We start from the raw sequence: 26,367 nt of genomic DNA, 5'->3' as shown, positions 1-26,367 counted from the left end.
TACCTTGCACCATAGATCCACATTACACACTAGGTCCTCATCCATCAGACATGGGCTACTCTCTGCATACAGGTGAAAATCTGACTACACTGAATTCTTTTCCAATATATTTTAACATCTTTTCTTTCTGATAGTATAAGTCTATAGTACTTCGTGAAGCTGTATAAAGCAGCTTGAAATTATCAAGATCTGGCACCCTCTCTTGCTACATTCCTACAACACTGTGTTATAAGAGTCACTACTATTTCCATTGTACAGATGCAAGCATGGTCCCCAGCAAATGAGTGAATGAACAAACTAAGACTCTTCAAGGAATGTAAGACACAAATGGCCTGATTTCACACTCCTGAATAATGTATGTAAATCACATTTTATAAATGGCAAAACCAAGACAAAGATTCAGCATTCATTTCAGTCTAGATTAAGCCACAGAGAAGAGCTCTTCCTTCCCTTTCCTGCCCTCCCCCCCCTCATACTTCCTTCTCTGGCCCTTCCTGCAAGCTTTCCCTCAACTTGATACCACTCACGCACACACACTCCTCTCTCACCGGCACTATGACTGGCTATGTAATGCTTATAAGACGAACCTCATTGCATGCTGAATTCCCATGTGACTGGTACAGAATCAAATCGCACAGGTACAAAACTGTAAAGCTGCAGAAATTGTAATGCATTTTCACCTGGGTTGGTAAGAGACTGAGAGGCTCTTCCACATCTCCATCTCTCCCTCCTGTGATCTACCAAACTTGAATGTCTCCACCAGGAATCCAGCAATCCATCATGTACAGCCTTACAACATCTCTTTGTACTGGTGCCTTATACGGTTACTTAAATTTACATACAGGTATATCCTATCTCTCTAGCTCACTTGTCCTCTCTCCCTGGACAGAAGATCTAGAGCTGCTGGCTTAGCTGGACATGAGGCTTATACTGGCTTCTCAATTTTACCTTACTTTCAGTAAGTTGTGTGCATGTGTTCCTGTTTGTGAAGTGAATCATCTATCCAGGCAAGAAATCAGGAGATTGAGTCTTGGCCAAGATCTCTTGGAAGCTGTAGCCTTCATTCCCCCCGCCTGACTGTAGTGGAAATGTTTATAAAATCAACATAGTATGTTATACATGTGGCTTAACTACCTTAAGGAATTTAGGTTTAACAAGATGTTTGTAAATACTTTAGGAGCTCCCTGGGAAGAAAATGCCTTATTACTGTATTTCATTATAAAAAAAAAAAAAAAAAAACAAACTAGAGAAACAGATGCTCGTACCCTGAAGTTACTCTGAAATATCAGACAAAAATGGTGAATTACTGGGCGTGTGGGTGGCTCAGTCGTTAAGCGTCTGCCTTCGGCTCAGGTCATGATCCCAGAGTCCTGGGATCGAGCCCCGCATCGGGCTCCCCGCTCCGCGGGAAGCCTGCTTCTCCCTCTCCCACTCCCCGTGCTTGTGTTCCCTCTCTTGCTGTGTCTCTCTCTGCCAAATAAATAAATAAAATCTTAAAAAAAAAAAATGGTGGATTACTGACTTGTTCAGTGATTTATAGTAAGTTTTTTTCTAATTCTACATGCTCAAGATCAGTTGTATGCAAAAATTCAATGTGCTCTGCAGTAAACAAACAGCATGTGTTAGAAGTAAAATGTGTTTGTTGTCTAGACTGTAACCATTAACTTCCTGTCAGAGCGGACAATCGAGCCGCACATGTGTGTGCACACTCATACAAGTCTGAACAAATGAGGTCAGGGTTCAGAGTTCTGTTGCACTATGGCTGTTTTAAGAGATTTTTTCTTTCCCAGCAGTGAGGCAACAGGAGGTTGGCTTAGAGTAAGGATACCTGCATATTGCACAAAGTGCTGGCCAAAGGGTAGATGAATGTGCCATTTGAATGATAAACACTTCTCTGTCTGTCCCTTAGCTATTGAGAAGCTCAGCTCCAGTCATTTCCAGACCAAGATGCTGGGAGTGACCATTTTCAGTTCTCTCCACTGCTCAGCTGCTATCACAAGTTGTCATATCAGCCTACTAATGGGGCTTCAGTTCAAGTCCATGCTTTCTCTGATATCTGGGGACCAGGGCCAATCACTATAGGGGGCCCTGCTTGTTTCAGAATTCAAAGTGACTGAGTGAATAAGCCATGAACTTCCTGATGGCAAGGACTTATTTCTCTGCATCCTCCACAGCCTGGCAGAGAGTGTCCAATATATTAATTTGAGGAGTTGATGGAAAGGTAAAAGTTACCAAAGGGGAGGAAAGAAAATCTTCTGAGGTAAACAGAACACATATGCACCAAATCCCAGGTTTCACTGGATTCTGGGCTCTTGAATAATGGGAAGAGGCCACAAGGTGAGCAGAGAATGGAAGGAGAGAATCTGAGGAAGGTTAGTGCAGACCTCATTCTTGTCTTTGTTGGCAACTATTAATATAAAGGCAGCTGGAGAAAAACCCAAGGCACTGGAGATAATCAGGCTAGCTGCCCAAGTGAATGGTTCCTTTTCTGTTTCTAGCCTGAGGTAATCTGCTACCCATACTTTGGGAGCTTCTTCTTTTTTTTTTAAAGATTTTATTTATTTATTTGACAGAGAGAGACACAGTGAGAGAAGGAACACAAGCAGGGGGAGTGGGAGAGGGAGAAACAGGCTTCCTGCGGAGCAGGGAGCCCGATGTGGGGCTCGATCCCAGGACCCTGGGATCATGACCTGAGCCGAAGGCAGACGCTTAACGACTGAGCCACCCAGGCGCCCACTTTGGGAGCCTCTAAGACTAGGCCCAGCTAAACAGCTAAAGCAGGAAGAAAAGTGTTAGTCTCCACAGCAAGCGGAAAGTGTAAGACGACCAACTAAAACAGCAGTCACTTTTCTTATGACTATTAGTGTAATTAGGTCTGAAAAGACAGTCTCTCAGTTCTCATCTTAAAAAAGGTGGAAAATCTCACCACATACCAGTTCCTCAGAGCAATGCAATTGCCCAGGAAATCTTCCTATTGCAAATGTTTTTATGGTCCTGGAAACTTCTGTATTTCTCCCCTGGGAAGACTCTCTCATGTGTTTTTGACTATGTCCCAGAAAGTACAGGTCATGAACACTTTACAGAGGTGATGTGCAGGGATAGAAAGACTAAGGCTTGGGAGTTAGATCTCGGTTCAAAGTTTTGGCTATATGCTTATTACACATGACTGAGACTGAGTTATTGATCTTTGAGCCTTTCTAATTCCAAATCTGTAAAATAGGTCTAATAAAATTGTCCCCACATGACTATCCTAAGGAATATTATGGCCAGCATATTACCTGGCCTCTGGTAGATGCCCAAATGTAGGTCTTTCCCCCATGCTAATGAAATGAGTTTCATTAGTAAGATTCCATATCTTACTCAAACAACTCCAAGGATCAGCAACCTAAGACGTGTGGGAGGAAAATACTAGAAAGGAGCAAACTGCTCACACTGAATCAGGCTCTGGCCTTCCCTCAGCTCCCAAGTCCAGTGCCATGGTCCCCCACTGTTGGGCTGAACAGCCTAGCACTTAGAATGCTCATGAATCAGACTTGGGTCCAAATCCTAGTACAGCCACTTACTAGAAGCAGGACTGCAGACATATAATGTAATCTCAGCTCCGTCATTTTAAGGCAAGAAAGTAAACATGAGTATGGGATGAACTAATCTATCTAAAATGCTTAGCACTGTGCCTAGCACAAGTCAACATTCAAATATTATCACATCACCATTTGTCACCTAGCCAGCAGAACTCTAGTGGATGACAGGTTGAGAAAAAAGTACACCTCTAAGGGGAAAAGCCATCAAAAAGAACCTCAGGAGTATTAAATGCATAGCTTTAAGAGTAAAAATCAGCCTTTGTGACATTCACTCTCTGGGAGAGTGGCCTATATAAGTAGACCAGCATCTTGATAAATGGACCAGAGCCCCTGCCAACCTAGAATCAGCTAGAGCTGCTGGGAAGAAACTTGTAAAGAAGGTAAGCCCATGTTATCCACTAGACACTACCTTCTCTTTCCTTAATCTTTTCTTCTTCTTTCCTGGGGGCTCTGATGCAAGTACTTGGTTTTCCAAGGTCCCTCACTTTTCGTTGCAGCCTAGCCTCTTCCTCAGCTTCCTCCCCCTTCCACCGAAATCAGCAGTTTTGAAATACCATTCCATGTACTAAGGCTAGACCGCCTGCCGAAGAACTACATGGAGAGCTTGTTAAAAATACAGCTTCTCAGAAGTTTCTACCCTCAGGAAATCTGATCCAGCAGATCAGAGATGGGGCCTGGTCACCCAGTTTTTTTTATAAATCCCCCAGTAATTCTTAGGTGTCATCATGTCTGGGAATTACACCAAAAATCAATTTTACCTCTCCTGTGGCCCAGTTGTCCTGGGCCTTTCTTTCCCCTGACCTACCTAAAAACCTCATCTGTGTTTGGGCCCATGAATCATTAACTGGCAACAACTTTACATTCTCCTTCCAAGATCTTATATAAAGAACGTGTTAGGTCATGAACTAAAATATGATAAATTTCAAGAAAAATGAAGAGAGATTCGGAATCCCCCTCAGTCCATTCTTTATAAATGGGGCTCACCTTATAAAATACTGTGGGCTCCAGCTCTCCCGTCCTCTCTCCACTTTCCTGGTGGAAAGGCCAAGGTAGCCAAGAAGGACATACAGGGTATGAAAGTTCGGAGACAAAGAGGTACCCTAAGTGTGCAGAATCAACAACGAACACTGTACTGAGCATCAAAAACTAAGCACCACCCAGAGCACCTTATATGGATTATCTCATTCAGCACTCCTATCTATAAGTATTATCCCAGTTTACAAATTTAAAAATAGAGATGCAAAGAAATTAACTTGCCCAAATTCAGAGCAGACAAGTGGTTGAGGTGGTCAGTAAAAGAGTATTTCATAGGAACCAGAGAATCCGTGGAAGTGTGAAACGTTAGATTAGCAAAGACATAGCCTTTCCTCTTTTTCCTTCTCCAGAGAGATTAGAAAAAAAGATGATAAAACTTTTGGAAGGAGGAAACAAAAAAAACTACATAGCAAGAAACCAACAGTATCCCCCAGACTTTTCAGGGGGGGAATTACTGAACTAGAGCTTTAAGGCCCCTTTCTGACCTGTGGCATAGGACATGCAGGGCCTTTCTGCTCTCCCATTGGGGGAGCATACAGATGGCGAGCAGGGCAACAAGAAGAATGCTAACTGGACTGGAGTTCTGGAAAACTGAAGGGGCCAATGAGTTCTCGAAGGTGGAAAGGAGGATGGCAGCAGAGGGCCAGCTTTCTCCAGGCTGCCCATGTTAGGACAATATGGTGAAAAGGAGCCCGTGGTTCTATGGAAACTTTGTTCAGATTCACTTATTATAATGTGGCTGAAGTCACAATTCTTCCCAAGTCCAGAAAGTAGCTTAAATAAATCAAAATGGACCACGACTCATTTCAAGATGGCAGAAGCTCCCTTAAACCTGCCATTAATTTCTGTTCTCTGCCCTTCCTGGCCCTTTTCCAAAAGAAACTGCAGAGCTGGAATTGCAAGCACATTCAAGTACCTCCTCATCAGAAATGGAGTCTGGAGCTGATTAACCTTGGACTTTTTTTTTTCTTCCTGTTCAGTTCCAGAAAGGAGGTTGTCCCCAACATGCCAGTTCCTTATCCTGGGCCTAATGGAACAAGGCCTGTGTCTCAACAGTCATTTTAACTTTGACAGTACCATTAACAAGAACCAAAGATTCATGGGCACTGCTAGCAATGCCAAAAACTTTCTCTGTGAGATCATTCTCCACAAGGATTTTCAGTGGATTCTAGAGAGATCAAAACCTTCCCTTCAACCACCATTAGCCAGTTGTCCAGCCACAAATGATCCAATGGAGACCACGAGTCTTTTTACAGCTCAAAGTAAACCTGACTCCAGTGTCCTACACGGGGGATGAGATCTCCTTTCCACCCTAATTTCACGATGCCCAATGAAATCCCCCCAGGTCACACAAACGGTCTTGCCAACCACTGGCAAACTGAAAGGCTCATTCCTTTGCAGAGAATGGATGGGGTCAATTCCCAAAGATTCAAAGCACAGCCTCTTTAAGAAGCCTCCATTTGGAAAAGATATTTAAGCAAAGCTGTGCTTGATGAAGTGAAAGAGAATTAGTTGCTTCAGTGGCACGGGCTTCTCAGCTTCATTCGAAGGTAGATGGGCTCATTCACTTCCAAGTTGAACGAACTCAACAACAATATATCATAGTTAACTGTGATCACAGCTCCATGGAATTTCAGCTGGTGCTGAAGTCCACGGAGGTGCACTTACTATTCCCCAATCTGTAATCACCCTTTTGTACATTTGTTCCTAATCACAGGATACTGTTTCATCTTAATGAACTGTTTTCTTAGCATATTACGGTTGGTCATTTCAGCACATCTAATGGCCCATTTGGTAACTTAAATTACAATTAGGGCCCCTTGGTTTTTATTTCCCAGCAAGGCCTGGAGGGGTTTGATATTTTTCCCCCTTCCTGCTACTTGATTTCAAGGACAGAACTGCAGAAGAACAGAAGCGCAGACCTACCTGTTGCAGTCGACGTGGAGCAGGAGATGAGAGGCACTAAGGGACAACGCGACCTTGTGCCACTGTCCATCTGCCAGCCGGTACGGAAGCGCCTCGGTCCTGGGCTTCCCGTTATGCATATAGTGGTATCGGATCTCATCCCTCAGACCACTGCTCTCCAGTTCAAAATAGCTGCATGTAAAGGAACAAAAACTTGATTTTACTTCTGGATCTCCCAGTCATCAATCCTCACTACTTCTCTACCACCTTTCTCAGAATCTGCAATTAGCTACACATGACACAAAGATCGCCCAACCAAAAATCAATTGTACTGCATGGAATCCAATTCACCTGTTGGAGAACCTCACCGTGACACCTTGAGCCTCTGAAATGGGTACCGATTGATCCACTGTGAAAAGAGCCACAAGCTTACCGAAGCATGGTGTAGGGTCTCTTCCAATACCTAGAAGTACAGTTCAGAACCCTCTATTGTCTAAAAAAAGCCTATTCACGTAGAATGGACTTAATGATGCTTATTTTCATTACTGCCATATTTACTTTTTCAAGAATTAAAGGACAAAAGTAATGACTTTGGATTATCAGAGACTGAAATAAATTTAGGTAAGATAACTTTACTAAACACATTCCCCCTGGACAAAAACCTTTAAGTGGACAACAATTCTTAGAGGAGGAGAGGAATGGTTGAAGCTACTCACATATGGACCAGTATTTCCAATTATCATGTCATGAGACATGCAATTGAGTCTTTTCTTTCCCCCAGATTGTTGGGGCATTTTCCAGATCCATGAAAAACTCAGCACCACCACTGCAGTCTGCACTTTTGTCATAAAATGCAGAAGTTTGGGACACTCCTCAGGCACGCACCGGGACTGATACTTTCAGTGGCAGACCATTTAGTCTAAGCCTCTGAAATGCATCATCGTTGTCATTAAATCAGGCCTATTCTCACTGCCAGGCATTGCACTAAGCATTCAACATACTATCTAACTTCTCACCTCTACAAACCTAGAAGGCTGATATTATCTCTCTTTAAATGTTAAAAAACAGATTCTGGAATTAATCTACCTGAGCCATAATTTAAACTCCGGTCTAAATTTGCCAGCCCCCGTGTTTTCTACCAGCTTGCTGTCAATCTCAGAGGCACAATGACTAACAAGTAAGGATGGCCTCAGCTGGCGCTGTCTCCCAGCAATTCATTCGTACAGACAACTCAAAAATGACCTGCCTATGTAGGACCTAAACCAAGTTCCATTCCTAGATTTGAAAGGACCTACTGTTTCTCTTCTAATCAGCTGAGTTGGCCTAACCCCGCTGACCAGACCGTAATTTAATCTAAAACACAAAAAGTATCTTCTGTGAGCACTGAAATGAATAGATCATGAAACTCACCCTCTATTACGCAGGACTCCCAAGTCATGTGACAAAGAACAAATGCATATTTCTTGCTTATCTTTCACAGGGATCCTCCCAAGAGAGCAGTGCTGGGGAAGATCAGACTCTGACCTACGTACCTCACACTAGACAGAATCAGGCCCAAGGTCACAAACCAAGGAGGTTATACTATTGCAGCCAACTCCTGGGCTCAGGTACACACTTATTAGTAATAATACAATACATACTTTATAAGACTGCAGAAAAGAAAATCCCTTAACATGGAAGACATTCATTTTAAGGGAATTCTCCAAATTGCTTCCAAGCAGCTAGAACATTGAAAGAATCAAAATCTGAGAACTTAAAAGGTCAGGAAGACCTTAGAGATTATCTGGTCATTCATTAATTCATTCAACGTTTTGTTACTGAACACATAGTAAAGGGCTAAAAAAAGGATTTAAAATACAGATCTTGTTCTTAAGATGCTCTGAGACTAGCAGAAAAGGAAATAAAACGCGGCCCTCATACAAAAAAGTCAGAAGCAAATGCAAGACAAAGGAAGCGGTCATGTCATGTGCTAGGAATGGACTCACTGCTTTCATAAATGTCATCTCATTTAATTTCTTCAAGTTAGATATTTTTATCCCTGTTTTACAGAGGTCACTTGTGATTAGGGATTTTAAGTACCTTACCCAAGACCACGCAGTTTCTGAATTTAAAAAAGCAGCATGATTTTGGGTAAGAGACCTCACCAAGATCATCATGAGAAATCTCTCAATTACTTCATTTTGACCAATAAGCTACTGTTGCAAGAAGGGACAGGACCTTAAAGAGGATGTGAAAGACAATTAGAAATGCTCCTATTGATCACCTGATAGCTCGGACGCCTGGGTGGCTCTGTTGGTTAAGCCACTGCCTCCGGCTCAGGTCATGATCCTAGAGTCCTGGGATCGAGTCCCACATCCTGGAGTCCTGGGATCGAGTCCCACATCGAGAAGCAGGGAGTCTGCTTCTCCCTCTGACCCTCCCCCTTCTCATGCTCTATCTCATTCTCTCTCTCAAATAAATAAAATCTTAAAAAAAAAAAAAAAAAATCACCTGATAGAATTTTTTAAAAAGCGGGGGGCAGGCAGAGCTATTTAACCAGGTTCAATCATTGTTCCTGGGGTTATGGCTTCATTGAGCAAGAGCTCATTACCCGCATACCTTGTAAAGATTACTGTGGCAAGCTATTACCTCGGGGTAGTCTCAAACCTACAGCTCCAAGAGAAGAAATCTGCCCTACTGTTAGGCAAAATAGATACTTGTGTCTTAGGGGAAAGTTTCTGACAGCATCGTGCACATATTCAAGAAGTGCTGTATTCCAAACTTAGATGAAGTCAGAATGGGGTGTTTTGGGTTTTGTTTTATATACATCAAGTAACTGCTAAAATGGTCCTAAACATGACAAGGACACTGCATGGCTAAGTTCCATCTGGGTAAGATGGTTTCACGGGTGCTGGGAGGGGAATAAGGCAGTATTTCCAGAGAGTAACCCTCTGCTAACAGAAGTGTGAGCCTCAGTCCTCAAAGCAGCTTGGAGGTGGTCATTTGGCCTGACGACGCTTGGCTGGAGCCTGGAGGGAAGACTCAGGATTTGCAGTAGAGCCTTGTTATTCAAAATATGGTCCACACACCAGCATCACCATCACCTGTGGAAATTCAGATTGTGGGGGCACCACCAAGACCTAGATGAGTCAGAATCTCCATTTTAGCATGACCCCCAGAGGATTCAGGTGCCCATTAAAGTTTAAGCAGCACTATAGTGGAGTATCCCAGGTATAACTTTACTTCCTGGACAGCTGGTTCTGGTGAGGGAAGCAGCAGTTTGATGCCATGAGCAAGTAAGAGCCCTGGTGTGCTGCCAGGGAGGAGGGGGGCCCTGGAGGTGATTATGTAAAGAAGAGTCTAGTAAGCTCTCTGCGCCTGACCAGTCTGCTTTCTTCAGGTCTCAAGTGCTTAGAGGTCTTCTGTGGATTTTAGGGAGGGGTCAACTATATGAATGATAAAATCACCAGCCAGACTTGTAAGCAGCACTTCTCCCCTTAGCTTTGGGCCTCAACCAAGTCCTCAGCCAGGGAACTACTGTGGCTTCCAGAGAAGTCTGTTCGAACATCCGGCAAATAACTGAAAACAGCAAAGACATTCACTACAGAGTTCTCCTTTTCAGATCGAACATCCCTAGCATCTTCTTTCTACCCCTCTACACCACCTAGACCACAAAGGCCCTCCTGCCCATGGATTCTCTGCCTTACTCCTCTTTCCAGATCCTTCCCCATGCTGGTCACCATGCTCTAGCTGCAGTAAAATGAATCATTTCCCCCTGTGTTGCATCCAGCAACACAGACATTGTCAGGACTGTGCACAACCATGAGTGTATCCTAATGCTTGCAAGGACCTTCCCATCACCTAACACTGCAAACCATTTCACACAAAATGTCATGAAGGTGATCTTTCCCGCCCTGTATTTATACAGCTAGATTTTTTTTTTAAACTTACGCCCTTGCTCAAGTGCTAGGGAGACCCTATCCCACCATCAGCATGAGTAATTCTCCAAAGCCCACCACTGAGTATGATGAACAGAGTTACTATGAAGTATTACAAGACTTCCTGAATTTCATGCAATATTGAGGAAATAATTCAGGAATAATTCCAGTAATATAGTTAGATCAAGATCAGCCAAGTAATTTTTATTAGACTTTTTGTCCTTTTCCCTAAAACTTATATTAAGCGATCCATTTTTTTAGCTTATTAGACAAATTTAAAATTTGAAGATCATACAGCTGTAAGTGGCAAAACTAGGACTTGAACCCTAGTCTGACAGACACTAAAGTGGATTCTCTCAATGGCAACACCCCATTACTTTCTACTACTATGTAAGAAGTTTTAAATCTAGTACCACCTCTCATTTTGCCAAAATCTTAAATGGTAGTTATTAAATTCACATTTTAAGGTAAAAATAGAGGCTCAACTTGATAAAGTGCCTTGCCCAAAGTCATGTAACTCCTAAGATTCAAATCCAGGTCTACTTAGTTCCAGGATTCATGTTCTTCTCACCACATTATATTCCTTTCCAGGTACAATGGTATGACCCTATGAAAGTCAGAGGGCAAGAGAATTCAGGTAGACTCAGCTCCCCCAGCCTTAGTCCCCAAGATGCCCCATCCTGGCAAAGAATGCCCCTGCAGACTCAAACACAAGCCCCATTCCTCCTGCCATGAGAAAGTTATCACCATTTTTTTAAAATGGTGTAGGTGTTCATACAGAATCTCACTTCCATCTTCTGGCCATTTGCCTACTGCTGGGATAATAAAGAAAAGCTGCCAAAAACACCAGGAAGGTATACCGTGTCCAACATCAGGTCAGGGGTCTCAAGGACTATGTAATTTTGGGGGGGGGGGGGCAATAGCATAATTTTAAGTAATATTGCAAAGAACACTGGCCCAAGGATACCAAGACTTGATTTCAACCTTACACCTGCTTCAAACCATGAAATCCTTGGCAAAAATATCCCTGGCCCCTCTGTACTTCGGTTTCTCCTATCCATTTAATAATCAGATCTGATCCATAACGCCCCAGCATTCCTTGGAAAAGCTTTAGGGTCTAAGGCACAGGGAAGGGATTGGGCACCAGAGAAGCTTCACTCTCTGTTGTGTAATTTGGAATTTCCCCTAAGATTTCATTTAGAGAAAAGAGATGCACTTCCAAAGATAGTCTGAAACCACTGAACTAAGTAGTCTTCAGGGTCCAGTTTATGTCTAGATTTCTGTAATTCATCTAATACTCTAAGTAGTATCCATGGTGATAAAGCTATTGCTAAGCTAAAAATAGAAACAGGGGACACGAATATAATCCTCTTCCATCTTGTTTAGGACAACCCACCTTACATGGTCCAGTATTGTTTTCCAAAAACACTAATAATGTTATTCCCATATCACATGTGCTTCAATGTAATCTTGATATTCTTCCAATTGAAAGGTTTAGATCTATGTCCTCTCCCCTTGATCTGGGTGGGCTTGTAAGTGCTTTAAGGGCAGAAGTAATGCTTGGTCACTTCCAAGGCTGTGTCATAAAGCCTCATGTGGTTTCTATCTTGTTTGTCAGAATACTTGAGCCTAAAGCCCTGACCCACCGTGGAAGAGGTCTAACTACCCGAGGCTGCCATGCTAGCAGGAAGCCCAAACCACACTGGGAAGGCTGCGTATCAGTGCTCTGGCTGGAAGCCTCAACTGGAATCCCAGCCAACACCAGTATAAACACCTCCAGATGGTTTCCCCAGATGTTCACTCTTCCCAGACGAAGCCACTAACATTGTAGAATAGAGACAAGCCATTCTTCTGGACTCTGTCCAAATTCCTTACCCACAGAATCCACAAACATAAAAGTTTAGAGACAGTTTGTTACACATCAGTAGACTTTGGAACACTAACTTCATACATACTGGTTTATACCTTTAAAATTTGAAACTACAATTTAGGGATGTCCCTATTAAATGCCCAGGTCATTGGCCAGATGATCAAATCTCATTGTGCCAATTTTCTGCTTACAGACCCACAGACTATGCTTTCTCTTCTATCAAAAATGAAATTCTACCCAAAAAATGCAACACAGTATCAATAAATCACCATCTCTCAAAATGCATGCTTCTCAGAAGCTATTTAAAGAAATACCAAAGAAATATGCTATTATCTTCCTCAGTAATCCATTATTTCTCTTGTATCAGGTCCCAGTATGTTAACCTCAAACGTCATGCTTACTGAACTGGAAGTGGTCACCTCAGTAGTCCCTTTATAAATCAGTTATCCTCCATGGCTTCTAGCCCCCAGTGCTCTTCCAGCCTACAGAGCTATTTGACCAAGTTAAAAGAAAAAACCTACTTTACCTGAACAAACTTCGATTGTTCCCAAATTCTATTGCTTCTACTCAGAGCAACATGGAATAGTAGAAACCGCAGAAACTATGTGCCTACTATACAAAGGCCTTCAGGTTCTGGTCAACACGTGTTCAATCCTTGCCTCAGGCATGGAATCCCCTGTGTCAATACAGACAAGACACACCATTTTCCTAAACCTCACTTTCTTCGTCTCCTACAAAAGAACATCTACTTCACAGGTTTCTTTTCAGGAAGAAAAAAAAAAAAGTGATACCATGTTTGCAAATTCCCTACCAAATGCCTAGCGTCCACTAATGATTATGATTTCCCTTCTTTCTGCATACATGGAAATCAACAGCCTCAGAGGTGTGCAGCTGTTGGAAGCATGCACACATCCTGTCCTTCTCAGCAAGCATTTCTCTGCCTTCCCCTTTCCCTTGTTTAGACTTGGTCTGGTGATCTTATTTGCAGTTGTAAACTTACCGTTCAGCTCTGTACTCAACCCTCTTAGCAAACATCTAGCAAGATATTAACAGTGACAGTAATTACAAATTGCCTGTTATTGAAAATAAAACATTCACTGTTAAATGAAATGTGAAAATAAGGTTCTTATACCTACTCAAAACAGTTCCACTGCAGTCTTTAAAAGCATGGGAGTAGCCGCGTTGTTCTTACTGACATAGGGGCTGGCTTCCACCTTTCCCACATACTAAGAGTCAGGAGAAAAGACATGGAACCTTGGAAAGGTAGGAAATTTCTTTTCCCAATGAGAAAAAATTCTAAGATAAAGGCAACCAATGAGCTAGTTCACATAAGGAAGAATGTAAGTTTAGTTTTTGACTACAGAGGCCTTCCAATACAGTGGAAGTATTAAATGAACAAGCCCAAGGCAAGGAGCTAGAATCACACCTCTCACCTGAAGCCTAAGTATAGCTCCTTGTCTCCAGGAACTCAAAGTTAAGAGGTTTCTAAATATCAAGAGCTAGGAAAAAGGAACTGAACTAATAGTAGTTGTAGTTCTGGCCAATGTGTATATAGCACTTTCTATACTTCTAAGTTTTCTTAAAGACTTAAAAGGATATTGTTCTCAAAAAATATGAAGTCTTCACTTTTCTTAACTATTACTGTTTTAAGTTTAAATTTTTAATTTGAATTTTTTACTTCCATGGTTCAAAAAAAATTCATCTTTAAGGTACTTAGTAAAAAAAAAAAATACCCAATGTCTCTCAGAGGCAACTATTTATCAGTTTCATGTGTATCCTTCCAAAGTTTTTTTTGTGTTTTTTTTTTTTAATTTTTAGAGTTTCAAATTGCAAAGAAAGAACAGGGAGTTCTCATATACCCCATTATCTGGTTTCCTATTAATATTCTTACATCTATATGGTACTTTTATCACAATTAATGAACCACTATGGATACAATGTTATCCAAAGGCAATACTTTAGTCAGATTACTTTAGTTTTCACCTAATATCCTTCTGTTTCACAATCCCATCCAGGAGACTACATTAGATTCAATCGACAGGTCTCATTAGACACCTTTTAGTGGTGACAGTTCAGAATTTAGGACCTTGAAAATTGAAAATTACTAATGAGGAATTTTATAGAATTGTCCCCAATTATGATTTGTCTGATGTTATCTCATGTATAGACTTGGGTTGTGGGTTTGAGGAAGGAAGTGTAATTCTCATGACCTATCAAAAATACATACGATCAACATGACTTACTAGTTTTGATCTTAATCTTGGTGTTTACCTGGTTTAGGTAGTGTCTGTCAGGTTTCTTCTCTGAAGTTACTCCTCCCTCTCCACACTGTCCTCTTTGGGAGGAAGTCTATACAGTCCACACTTACCTAGTGAGGAGAGCTCCACCCTCCTTGAAGGTGGAGTACCAAAATTATCTGGAGTTCTACTGCATGGAAGATTTGTCTATTCTCCCCATTTATTTCTTTCTTCAGTCATTTATGTAAAACTCTATGTACTCCTGGGTTGTTTTAATCTTTGGGTTACCATCCAATACCAGTTTATTTGGTTGCCCAAATTGTTCCAGCTTTGACCATTGGAAGCTTTTTTTCAGTTGGCTCCTCTGTCCCTTTGACATACTTCCATTATTTGTGAGTTATGGTTTTCTTTGGAACATTTCCTTTACTTATGATACAAGATGCTCAAGGCTTGTGTTATAGGTTTCCTGACTCAGTCCTAAAATCAGCCATTTCTCCAAAGAAACTCAGTTGTTATTAGAAAATGGTATTAGAAACCAAGATCTGGGTACTTGGTATGCTCATTGCTACTGGAGTATCATTGCTTCTGGGCCCTCTTAGCTGATAGAGTTAAGAAATGTATGTGGTATAATAACCAGCATACACCCACACAGAGTGTATATACACACATGTACGTATCTACATGTAAATTAAGTTTATACTGATGCCTTATACTCTAATCTGTTACCATATGGATTATTCTAGCCTTTGCCCCAATACTTAACCATAACGTCCCACCAATCCACTCTCTATTACTCACTTCCAGCATATACAGTGATTTTAGAACTGTTAACCTGTATCCTCATGTAAACAACTATCAACTAGAACAAAGCATCTATGAACAGTTCCTTTTGCCTTTAGTCTGACTCTACTTGTTTCTGAAGTTACTCAGGTCAGCAATTTCTCCAACCCCTTTTCATGGATGTTGTTCCACATATTTGTAATATAGTTAGACTGTTCGGTCACTTTCCACATTCCATCCATAATCTTTTTTTTTTTTTTTAACAATATGCATACATTAAGGTTCACTCTTTGTGCTAGAAATTCCTATGGGTTTTGGCAAATGTGCAGTGTCCCATATCCACTATGAGAGTGCCACACACCGTAGTTCTACTGCTTGAAAAAAATCCTGCTTTTCACCTATTTGAACCTCAAACCCCTCAAAATCACTCATCAACCCTTCTATTTCTGCCTCTTCCAGAATTTCATATAAATAGAATCAAATTATATAGCCTAGTCACACTGGTTTCCTTTATTCGGTAATATGCATTTAAGATTTATTCATGTCTTTGGATGGCACTGAATAGTGTCCCATTGTACAGACCTACCAAAAATCATCCATTCACTTCTTGAAGGATACTTCGGTTTCCTCCTGTTTTAAGTGATTATAAATAAAGCACCATAGTAAATTTTGTATTCAGGTTTTTATGTGAAAATAAGTTTTAAAAACAACTGAGTAAAAACCTAGGAGTGTGATTGATGGATTATGTAGTAAGACTAGGTTGAGCTTTGTAAGGTATTATCAAAGAATGAGAGTTCCTGTTGCTATACATTCTCACCAGCAACTGGTGTTGTCAGGTTAATTTTAGCCATTCTAATCAATGTGTAATGGTATGGGGAAAAAAAAAAAAAAAAAGACTTTGAGCTTTTTATATACTTGTCCTTTATATATCTTCTTTGGTGAGGTGCCTGTTCAGACTTTTTGCCCATTTTTAAATTGAGCTGTTTGCTCACTTATTGTTAAGTTTTAAAAGTTCTTAGTATAGGGACATCTGGCTGGCTCAGTTGGTTAAGCATCTGCCTTTGGCTCAGGTCATGATCCCAGAGTCCTGGGATGGAGTCCCTCATTGGGCACCTTGCTCAGCAGGGAGCCTGCTTCTCCCTCTGCCTGCCCCTCCCCCTGCTTGAGCTCTGACAAATAAAAAGTTCTTAGTATATTTTGTATACAAATCCTTTAACAGATATGTTTGTTTTTTTTTTTTAAGATTTTATTTATTTAATTGAGACAGAGAGAATGAGAGAGACAGAGCACATGAGAGGGGGGAGGGTCAGAGGGAGACGCAGGCTCCCTGCCGAGCAGGGAGCCCGATGCGGGACTCGATCCAGGGACTCCAGGATCATGACCTGAGCCGAAGGCAGTCGCTTAACCAACTGAGCCACCCAGGTGCCCTTGTCTTTTTATTTTCTTAATAGTGTCCTTTGGAGAGCACAATGTTTTGTTTTAGTAAAATCCAACTTACCAATTTTTTTTTATGGATCTTGATACTGTAAAGAACTCATCACCAGACCTAAGGTCATGTAGATTTTCCCCTATGTTTTCATTTAGAAGATTTACTGTTTTGCATTTTAAGGTTTGTGATCCATTTTGACTGATTTTTTTGTGTAAGGTGCAGAGTTTTTGTCAAAATTCATTTTGCATAAGGACATCCTATTGTTTTAGGATCTTTTGCTAAGACCATCCTTTCTTCCAGAGGTTTTTTAATGCTATAAAAGCAAATATTAGTCTATTCCTTTTTTCCCCATCTAACATAAATGATAGTAACTGATCTTCACTCTTCTACACCTTCCCCTTGAATTACTGTAACAAGACTTTTTATAAACAGAACTTACTCTTTATTCTTAAATTTTATATTCTCCCATTCAAAATAACAATCAGGAGAAAAATATCTGTTATCCCTTTATAGCACAAATCTAAACTACAACTAGTCAAAGGCCCATTTTCTTAAGGCTCAGCCAGGCTTGCATTCTGTGGAAGCAAGACTGAAAACCATATGTAAGAGATGGCAGTAAATGTACTTGGTAAACACCAAGTCGTATGAAGACCTTTGATTTACATGCCTACCTTCAAGGAATTTACATGCCATTTGATGGGGTAAAACAAAAAACCTACAGAAAAATAAAGCCTGACCTTTTGAGAAAGGGGGAAAAAATCCTCTTATTGAATGGTGATCCAGGAAAGTTTCAGAAAAGTAATAGATCTAGAAGAACTATTTATATTGAAGGGAGAGGAGACTACTTTCCCATTGTATATTCTTGCCTCCTTTGTCACAAATTTAATAAGCATGGGTTTATTTCTGGACGGTCTATCCTATTTCATTTATATGTGTCTACGTTTGTACCAGTACCACACTGTTTTGATTAGCTTTGTACTGTACCTTAAAATCTGAGATTGTGATATCTCCAGCTGTCATTCTTTTCCAAGATTGCTATGGCTATCTGGGGTCTTTTTGGTTCCATGCTAATTATAAGATTATTTGTTCTAGTTGTGTGAAAAATGTTGGTATTTTGACAGCGATTGCCTTAAATCTGTAGATTGTTCTATGTACTATGGACGTCTTAATATTAGTTCTACCAATCCTTAAGCATGGAATATCTTTCCATTTGTTTCTGTCATGTTCAATTTCTTTCATTAGTGTTTTATAGTTTTCCCAGCACAGGTCTTTTGCCTCCTTTAAGTTTATTCCTAGGTATTTTACTCTTTCTGGTTCAACTGTAAATAGTGTTTTCTTAATTTCTCTTCCTGCTGCTTCATTAAAAATATATAGAACTGCAACACAATTCTGTACACTGGTTTTGTATCCTGCGATCTTACTGAATTCAATTATCGGTTCTAGTTTTTCGTGAAGTCTAGGATTTTCTATACATAGTATATCATGTGCAAATAGTCAAAGTTTTACTTCCTTTCCAATTTGGATGCCTTTATTTTTCCTTGTCTGATTATTCCTCAAAAAATTAAAATTACCATATGATCCAGTAATTCCAGTAATGAGTATTTACCCAAAGAAAACAAACACTATTTGAAAAGATACATGCATCCCTATGTTTATTACAGTATTTACTATAACCAAGATATGAACACTTGAGTTGCTTCCATACATTTAAGGGAGAAAGAAGTAGTACACACACACACACACACACACACACACACACACAATGGAATAGGACTCAGCCATAAAAGAGTGAAATCTTGCCACTTGCATCAATATGGATGGACCTAGAGGGTATTATGCTAACGAAAGTCAGGAAAACAAATACCGTATGATTGCCCTCATGTGGAATTTAAGAAAATGAAAACATGGGGCACCTGGGTGGCTCAGTCATTAAGCGTCTGCCTTCAGCTCAGGTCATGATCCCAGGGTCCTGGGATCGAGTCCCACTTTGGGCTCCCTGTTCAGCGGGAAGCCTGCTTCTCCATCTCCCACTCCCCCTGCTTGTGTTCCCTCTCTCGCTGTGTAATCTTAAAAAAAAATAAAAATAAAAAAAAATAAAGAAAATGAAAACAGACCAAAAAAAAAAAAAAAAGAGAGAGACTTTTAAATACAGAAAACTGATGATTACCAAAGAGAAGGTGGGTGAGGAATGGGTGCAATAAAGAGGATTAAGCATACATCACCTTGGTGAACACTGAGAAATATATAGAATTGTTGAATCCCTAACTGTACACCTGAAACTAGTAACTTAATTATACTTGAATTTAAAAAATTGGAGAGGGTAAGAAAGGTGCTTCAGGAAGGGGAAATACAAAGGACAGGAGTAGGAAATGTGTCTGGCACTCAGGTAACAGAAAAAGAACAGGTATGGATAGCACTGAGGAGGCGTGCAAGCAGAGCACAGTTGGGAAACAACCAAAGGGTCAACTGCTGCTGGATTCATAAAACCCACCTCTGACATTTGGCCTTTACCCTGCACCCTAGCAGTTCTCAAACCATTTTCTGCTAGGATAAATAGGTGATTTCACAGGCATGGAACACTCCCGCAGGTGTCAATTTCTGATACACTACCTTACCTTCAGTCTTTTCTCCCTCCTCTCAGAAAGCACTTCAGATCAGTGGCTCTAATGTACCCCGAATCCACTCCAGTACATTAGGATACTTTTTAACATAAATGAATGACAAATTTTCCTCCAGTCTAGGCCTGTCTTTGGAGCTATATACTTGAATAGCCAACTGTCCACTCAACTCCACTTTGATCTTTCAAATTTAGTAAACTTAAGACATAACTTTCCTCCCAAACCTGGTCCTCACCCACTATAGCCGACATCAAAATGAAAGCTAGAAACGTAAGCAATGTCTTTGATACTGCTCTCCCCTGTGCCTGATGTACAACCCACCATCAAGTCATATGGCTTCTACTCCTGGGTACCCTATTTCTCACCTCCTCCACTGCTACCCTCCTTATCTAAGCCACCATCACCTCCTACTAGCAACTGCCTAGCTTTGCAACTAGTCTCCTTGAATCCACTCTGTTCCCTTGCAATCCATTCTACAGCCAAGGTCATCTTTTTAAAAACAAAACTCCAATCAGCTCACTAATCCCTTCCAATCACCCCCCACCCTAAGCTTACAAATCAGTAACTTCATGGCTATTGAGCTTCAGATGAGAATTTTAGGACTAGGATTCAACATGGCCCTCAAGAACCCACATGCTCTGGCCCCTGCCCACCTGTCCAGCTTCAGCTTGTGCACTCTCCATGTTTTCCTCTACATACCAACCTTCTTTTAGGTCCTTGAACATACCCCACCCTCCCACCAAAATACAGCACTTGCACATTCCACCCTGTATTCAAATCCTCTTACGTTCATTCTCTACCTAGTTAACTTCTATGCATCCTTCCCTTGTCATCTTATATGCCACCTACCCAGGAACACTTCACTGATATACACTTCCCACCACGGCCCAGGATTTTTCATGGGACTATATTCCTTTCCATCACAGTACTTGTTTCTAAATATTCATTTTTCTTATTTTTTTAATATCTGTCTTTCCCACTGGATTAAAAGCCCTATGAACTGACGAGGTCTGTTTTTGCTCATCACTGCATCTTAAAAGAGTCTACCAGAGGGCCTAGCATATAGTAAAGACTATTTTTACAATACATTAATATTTGGTTTTTAGTAACAGTAATAAATCATAGCACATCTCACAGCTGATGGTGATAGATCAAACTGCTTTAACACTGAAGTAACCACGGCCTAGTGATCTGACTGCTTCTGTTAGCAAGACTTGAGCTCCCAATATAGTGAGGTATTTTGTATGTAACATACTCACAATGGGATTTCTGTAACTCAATAGAACAACCAGTGGATCAATGAAGCAATCAAAGGTCAAAAAATACATTAAGAAAAATGAAAATGAAAACACAATGGTTCAAAATCTTTGGGACACAGCAAAAGCAGTTCTAAGAGGGAAATATATAGCAATACAGGTCTACCTCAAGAAACAAGGACAACCTCAAATAAACAATCTAAACCTAGACCTAAAGGAATTAGAAAAAGAACAAAGCCCAAGAAGAGTAGAAGGAAAAAAATAAAGGTCAGAGCAGAAATAAATGACAGACTTAATAGGGGGGAAAAAAATGAAACCAAGAGCTGCTTCTTTGAAAAGATAAAGTTGATAAACTCTTGGCCCAGACTCAAAAAGAGAGAGGAGCCAAATAAAATCAGGAACAAGAGAAAACAGACACCAAAGAAATACTAAGGATTATAATAGACTACTAGAAAAAATATGCCAACAAATAGGACAACCTAGAAGAAATAGTGACTTCCTAGAAACATACAACCTTCCAAAACTGAACCAGGGGAAATAGAAAATCTGAACAGACCAATTACAAGTAACAAAACTGAACAGTATTCAAAAAGCTTCCAAAAAATAAAAGTCCAGGACCAGATGGATGTACTGGTGAATTCTACAAAACCCTCAAAGACGAGTTAACACCTATTCTCCTCAAACTTTTCCAAAAAGTAGAAGAGGAAGGAAAGCTTCCAAATACATTCTACAAGGTGAGCATTAGCCTGATCCTAAAACCAAAGACATCTCTCTCTCTCACACACACTCTCTCTCTCCCTCCCTCCCCCTCTCCCTCTACAGGCCAGTATCCCTGATGAACATACATGTAAAAATCCTCAACAAAATAAAAGCAAACCACATACAACAATATACTAAGAAGATCAAGTGGGGATGTATTCTGCGGACATAAGGATGATTCAATATTTGCAGAATCAGTATGCTATACCACATCAACAAAACAAAGGATAAAAGTCATACGATTGTCTTAACAGGTGCAGAGTAAGCACCTGACAAAATTAAACATTCATTCATGATTAAAAACTCAACAAGGTAGGGTTAGAGGGAACATACCTCAACATAACAAAGGCCATACATGAAAAACCCATAACTAACATCATACTCAATGGTGGAAAAACAGAGCTTTTCCTCTAAGATCAGTAACAAGGATGTAAGAATGTCTACTCTTGCCACTTTTGTTCAACATAGTGCTGAACATCTCAGCCACAACAATCAGAGAAGTAAGAGGCATCCACATTGGTAAAGCAGTTAAACTGTATCTACAGATCGCATGACACCGTACATAGAAAACCCTCAAGACTCCATGAAAAAACTACCAGAATAAATGAATTCAGTAAATTTTCAGGATACAAAATACCCAGATACCGGTAGCATTTCTATACACCAATAACCAAGTAGAGAAAATAATTCCAGTTACAAGTGCACCAAGAGATACCTAGAAATAAAACCAAGGAAATAAAAGACCTGCACTAAAAAGATCTGAAAACTATCCAGCACCAGCAACAGAAACTGAAGAGGATAAAATGGAAAGATATGCCATGCTCAAGGAAGAATCAGTATCATTAAGATGTCCAGACTACCCCAAGCCATCTACAGAATTAATGTAATCCCTATCAAAATACCAACAGCATTTTTTTTTTTTTTTTTTTACAAAACTAGAACAAGTAACCCCAAAATTTGTATGGAACCACAAAAGACCATACACAAAATAAACCATACTAACACCATACACAAAAATAAACTCAAAATGGATTAAAGACCTAAAGGCCCGAACCCATGAAACTCTTAGAAGAAAACATAGGCAGCAATCTCTTGGTCATTGGCCTTAGCAACATATTTATGGATAGATCTTTCCAGACAAGGGAAACAAAAGCAACATAAACTACTGGGACTCCACCAAAATAAGGAGCTTTTGCACAGCAAAGGAAACCAAGAAAACAAAAAGGCAACGTAATGGATGGTAGTGTAATTATTTGGTTACTGCTTGTCTCCCCACTGGATTGTGAACTCCATGAACACGTGGACCATGTCTGTTTTTGCTCATCATTGTAATTTCAGAGCTGAGTACAGAGCCTAGCATATGGTAAAACTTAATAGTTTTGTAATTAATGACATTCAGAAATCTGATTTTTATTAATAGTAATGCACCACGTATGGCACACCTCACAGATTATGATACATCAAACTGCTTTGATACTGTGGTTGGGAATCACTAATGTAGAAGATAAAAGTTTCTTGTGAAGGTGATTCAGTAAAAGCAATATTGACATAGTTGACATTTATTTTTTGTTTTTGTTTTTTTTTTAAATAAGGGAGTTTGACTCATAGGATGGAAAATACAGAGGTAATCTCGCTTCTGGGTTTATCAGGTAGCAACTGTTGTTTTTTGTCTGCCTCTGTTTTGCCATCCAATGTGTTGTCTTCAACCCAAAGCTGGCTTTCTTTGCAGTCCTAGAGAGGCTGCCAAAAGTAGCTGAGCTGTTTGCGGTCTTGAAAATGCCCAGGGAGAATGAATGCTTTCTTCACTCATCAAGTGATCTCAGCTAAGTGCCAATCCTCTTGGCCAGTAGAATGCCATGTGCTGATAATCTATATGTCAACTATACTCAAATGTTACATTAGTTTCAGGTGTACCACTTCATGATTCAGCAAGTTTATACATCGTGTTATGTTTACCACAAGAGTAGCTACCATCTGTCCTGATACATCACTATTACAGTATCTCTATGTTACTTAAGCTGTGTGTTTTGTGCCCATAACTTATTCATTCCATAACTGGAAGCCTGTACCTCCCACTCTCCACCTATTTTGCCCAACTGCCCATCCCCCTCCCCTCTGGAAACCCTCACTTTTGTTCTATTTTTAAGAATGACTCTGCTTTTTGCTTGTTCGTTTCTTTTAGATTCCACTTATCAGTAAAATATGGCATTTTTCCTCAGACTTATTTCACTTAGCGTAATACTTTCTAGGTCCATCCATTTTGTCTCAAATAGCACAATCTCCTTTATGGCTTTATAATCCCATTGTACATATATACAGTCATCTTATCTATTCATCTATTGATGGACACTTAGGTTGCTTCCAGATCTTGGCTATTGTATATAATGCTGCAATAAACACAGTGGTGCCTATCTCTTTTTGGATTAGTGTTTTTGTTTTCTTTGGGTAAATACCCAGTGGTGGAATTATTGGATCATGTGGCTTGTTTCTTTGTTTTGTTTGTACTGGGGAAAAGACTGTCTTTTCAATAAATGGTGCTGGGCAAACTGGACAGCTATATATAAAATATGAAACTGGGCCATCTTTTAACACCATACACAAAAATAAACTCAAAATGGATTAAAGATCTAAATGTGAAACCTAAAACCATAAAAATCCTAGAAGAGAACATAGGCAGTAATTTCTTTGACATGGGCCCTAACATTTTTCTAAAGTCTCCTAAGGCAAGGAAAACAAAAGCATAGAGTATTAGGACTACATCAAAGTAGAAAGCTTCTGCAAAGGAAACCATCAATAAAACTAAAAGACAACCTACTGAATGAGAGAAGACACTTGCAAATGATACATCTGATAAGGGCTTAATACCCAAAATACATAAAGAGCTTCTACAACACCAAAAAGCCATCTTAATAAAAAGTGGGCAGAGGACCTGAAAAAAGACTTTTACAAAGAAGACCTACAGATGGCCAACAAACACATGAAAAGATGCTCAATGTCACTAATTATTAGGGAAATGCAAATCAAAACCAGAGTTATCACCTCACCCATGTCAGAATGGCTAAAATCAGAAAGACAGGAAGCGTTGACAAAGATGTGGAGAAAAAGGAACCCTTCCGCCCTGTTGGTGGGGATGTAAATTGTTACAGCCACTGTGGAAAACAATAACAAATTTCCAGTTATAAAGTAAGTCCTGGAGATGCAAAGTACAGCATAGGGAATATAGTCAATAATACTGTAAGGGGCACCTGGGTGGCTCAGTCGGTTAAGCGCCTGCCTTCAGCTCAGGTCATGATCCCAGAGTCCTGGGATCGAGCCCCGCGTCGGGCTCCCTGCTTGGTGGGGAGCCTGCTTCTCCCTCTCTCTCTGCCTGCCACTCTGCCTACTTGTGTTCTCTCTGTCAAATAAATAAATAAAATCTTAAAAAAAAAAAAAATACTGTAACAATATATAGTAACAGATGGTAACTACACTTACGGTGAGCATTGAGTAATGTATAGAATTGCCAAATCATTTTACACCTGAAACTAATAACTGTCAGTTATAGTTCAATAAAAAAAATAATTACAATAAATGTGAAATTGAGGACTGCTATGTATTATGAAGGAAAGCAACATAGTTCTATGAATAAGCCAGATCAGTATAAGTCACACTGAGATAGGTATGCCCTAAGCTTATCAGCCTGGGTGACCTTAAGCTTTGTAAACGAGCTCTCATGAACACGTAGGGTAACTGAGAAGAACCATGTTTAGGGATAAGCCTAGAAGATGGGGATCAGCTGAGTAACTTTTTTTCATAGTACACCACCCAACATCTGATGGGCTATATGGTAAATTACTCAGGGGCCAGTAAGAGAAATGTAGCAGGTTCCCAGCCAGCCTACTTGCCATAAGCCTCCCTTATAGCTAGTATCTCTGCTAGAGAGAAGAGCTCAACGTTTCCATGGGTGAGGCTATTGCTACCACCGGTCCTGAATTTTGACCCCGCAAAAGAAAACCAATCAGGTGATCTTAAAAAAATAAATAAATAAATAAATAAATTTACCTATGGTTAATATATCCAAGGGAAAATTCACCTAAAGCAGCTTTATCTAAAACCAAATTTGAGGGGCGCCTGGGTGGCTCAGTCGCTAAACGTCTGCCTTCGGCTCAGGTCATGATCCCAGGGTCCTGGGATTGAGCCCCGCCATCGGGCTCCCTGCTCCGCGGGGAGTCTGCTTCTCCCTCTCCCACTCCCCCTGCTTGTGTTCCCTCTCTTGCTATGTTTCTGTCAAATAAATAAATATCTTTAAAAAAATAAAAAATAAATAAAACCAAATTTGATTAAAGCCCATTTATCTTCCTATCACATGTGAGTGGTTATGAATTTCACAAACATGAATTTCATATCAGCGGTACCATAAGGGAAAGTCATCATTAAGTAAACTGGCTGTTAGGTAAATTGATTTTTAGAATAATTCATTATGCACAAACTTTGAGCGCCCAAGCCTAATCTCTGGCAGTTCAAAAGGCAGAGGAGGGGACTACCAGCTGCAGAGCTGCCTCTCCCACACAAGCCAGTATAATCAGAGTCCCTTCCACCCTCTAAAAGAACTAATGGACTTTAAAATTCATCCATTTTTATTGCAATGCCAGAACTCTGGTTTCCTATCTCCGTCATGCCTGCTAAGGGCAGGAGCAGCTTCCTGCCCACCACCATCCTGAAGCTGCCTCCGTCCTAATCCCGGATCTGCTCAGATGACCCAGGCACCGGGGAGGTAGAGCCACATGGTGAAAGCAATGGTTTCTTTTTCAAAGTGCTCCAGACTTGGCTGTGCCCATGCAACCTCTTGTTAAAATGCAGGTTCTGATTCAGTAGTCTGGGCTGAGGTCTAAGGTACAGCAATTTTTTTAGTTTCTTTAAATTCAATTTACTTAACATATACCACATAATTAGTTTCAGTGGTAGAATTTAGTGATTCATCAGTTGCATACAACACCCAGT

The 26,367-nt window shown here is 40.4% G+C and overlaps 1 protein-coding gene across 2 annotated transcripts in view; it reads right to left on the bottom strand.

Moving 5' to 3' along the window:
• The window catches only part of NELL1 (neural EGFL like 1), a 794,433-nt gene that overhangs the window by 670,120 nt on the left and 97,946 nt on the right, over positions 1-26,367 (bottom strand). For both annotated transcript variants that reach the window (XM_032413839.1, XM_032413840.1), the window contains exon 4: positions 6,543-6,713. In XM_032413839.1, the coding sequence (XP_032269730.1) occupies positions 6,543-6,713 (171 nt within the window). The remainder of the gene's footprint in view (positions 1-6,542; positions 6,714-26,367) is intronic.

Source organism: Phoca vitulina, unplaced genomic scaffold, assembly GCF_004348235.1.
Source record: "Phoca vitulina isolate PV1807 unplaced genomic scaffold, GSC_HSeal_1.0 scaffold16, whole genome shotgun sequence".
NCBI classification, from domain to species: Eukaryota; Metazoa; Chordata; class Mammalia; order Carnivora; family Phocidae; genus Phoca; species Phoca vitulina.
Note: the sequence above shows the minus strand (reverse complement) of the source record. Positions and strands in the feature narration are given on the sequence as shown.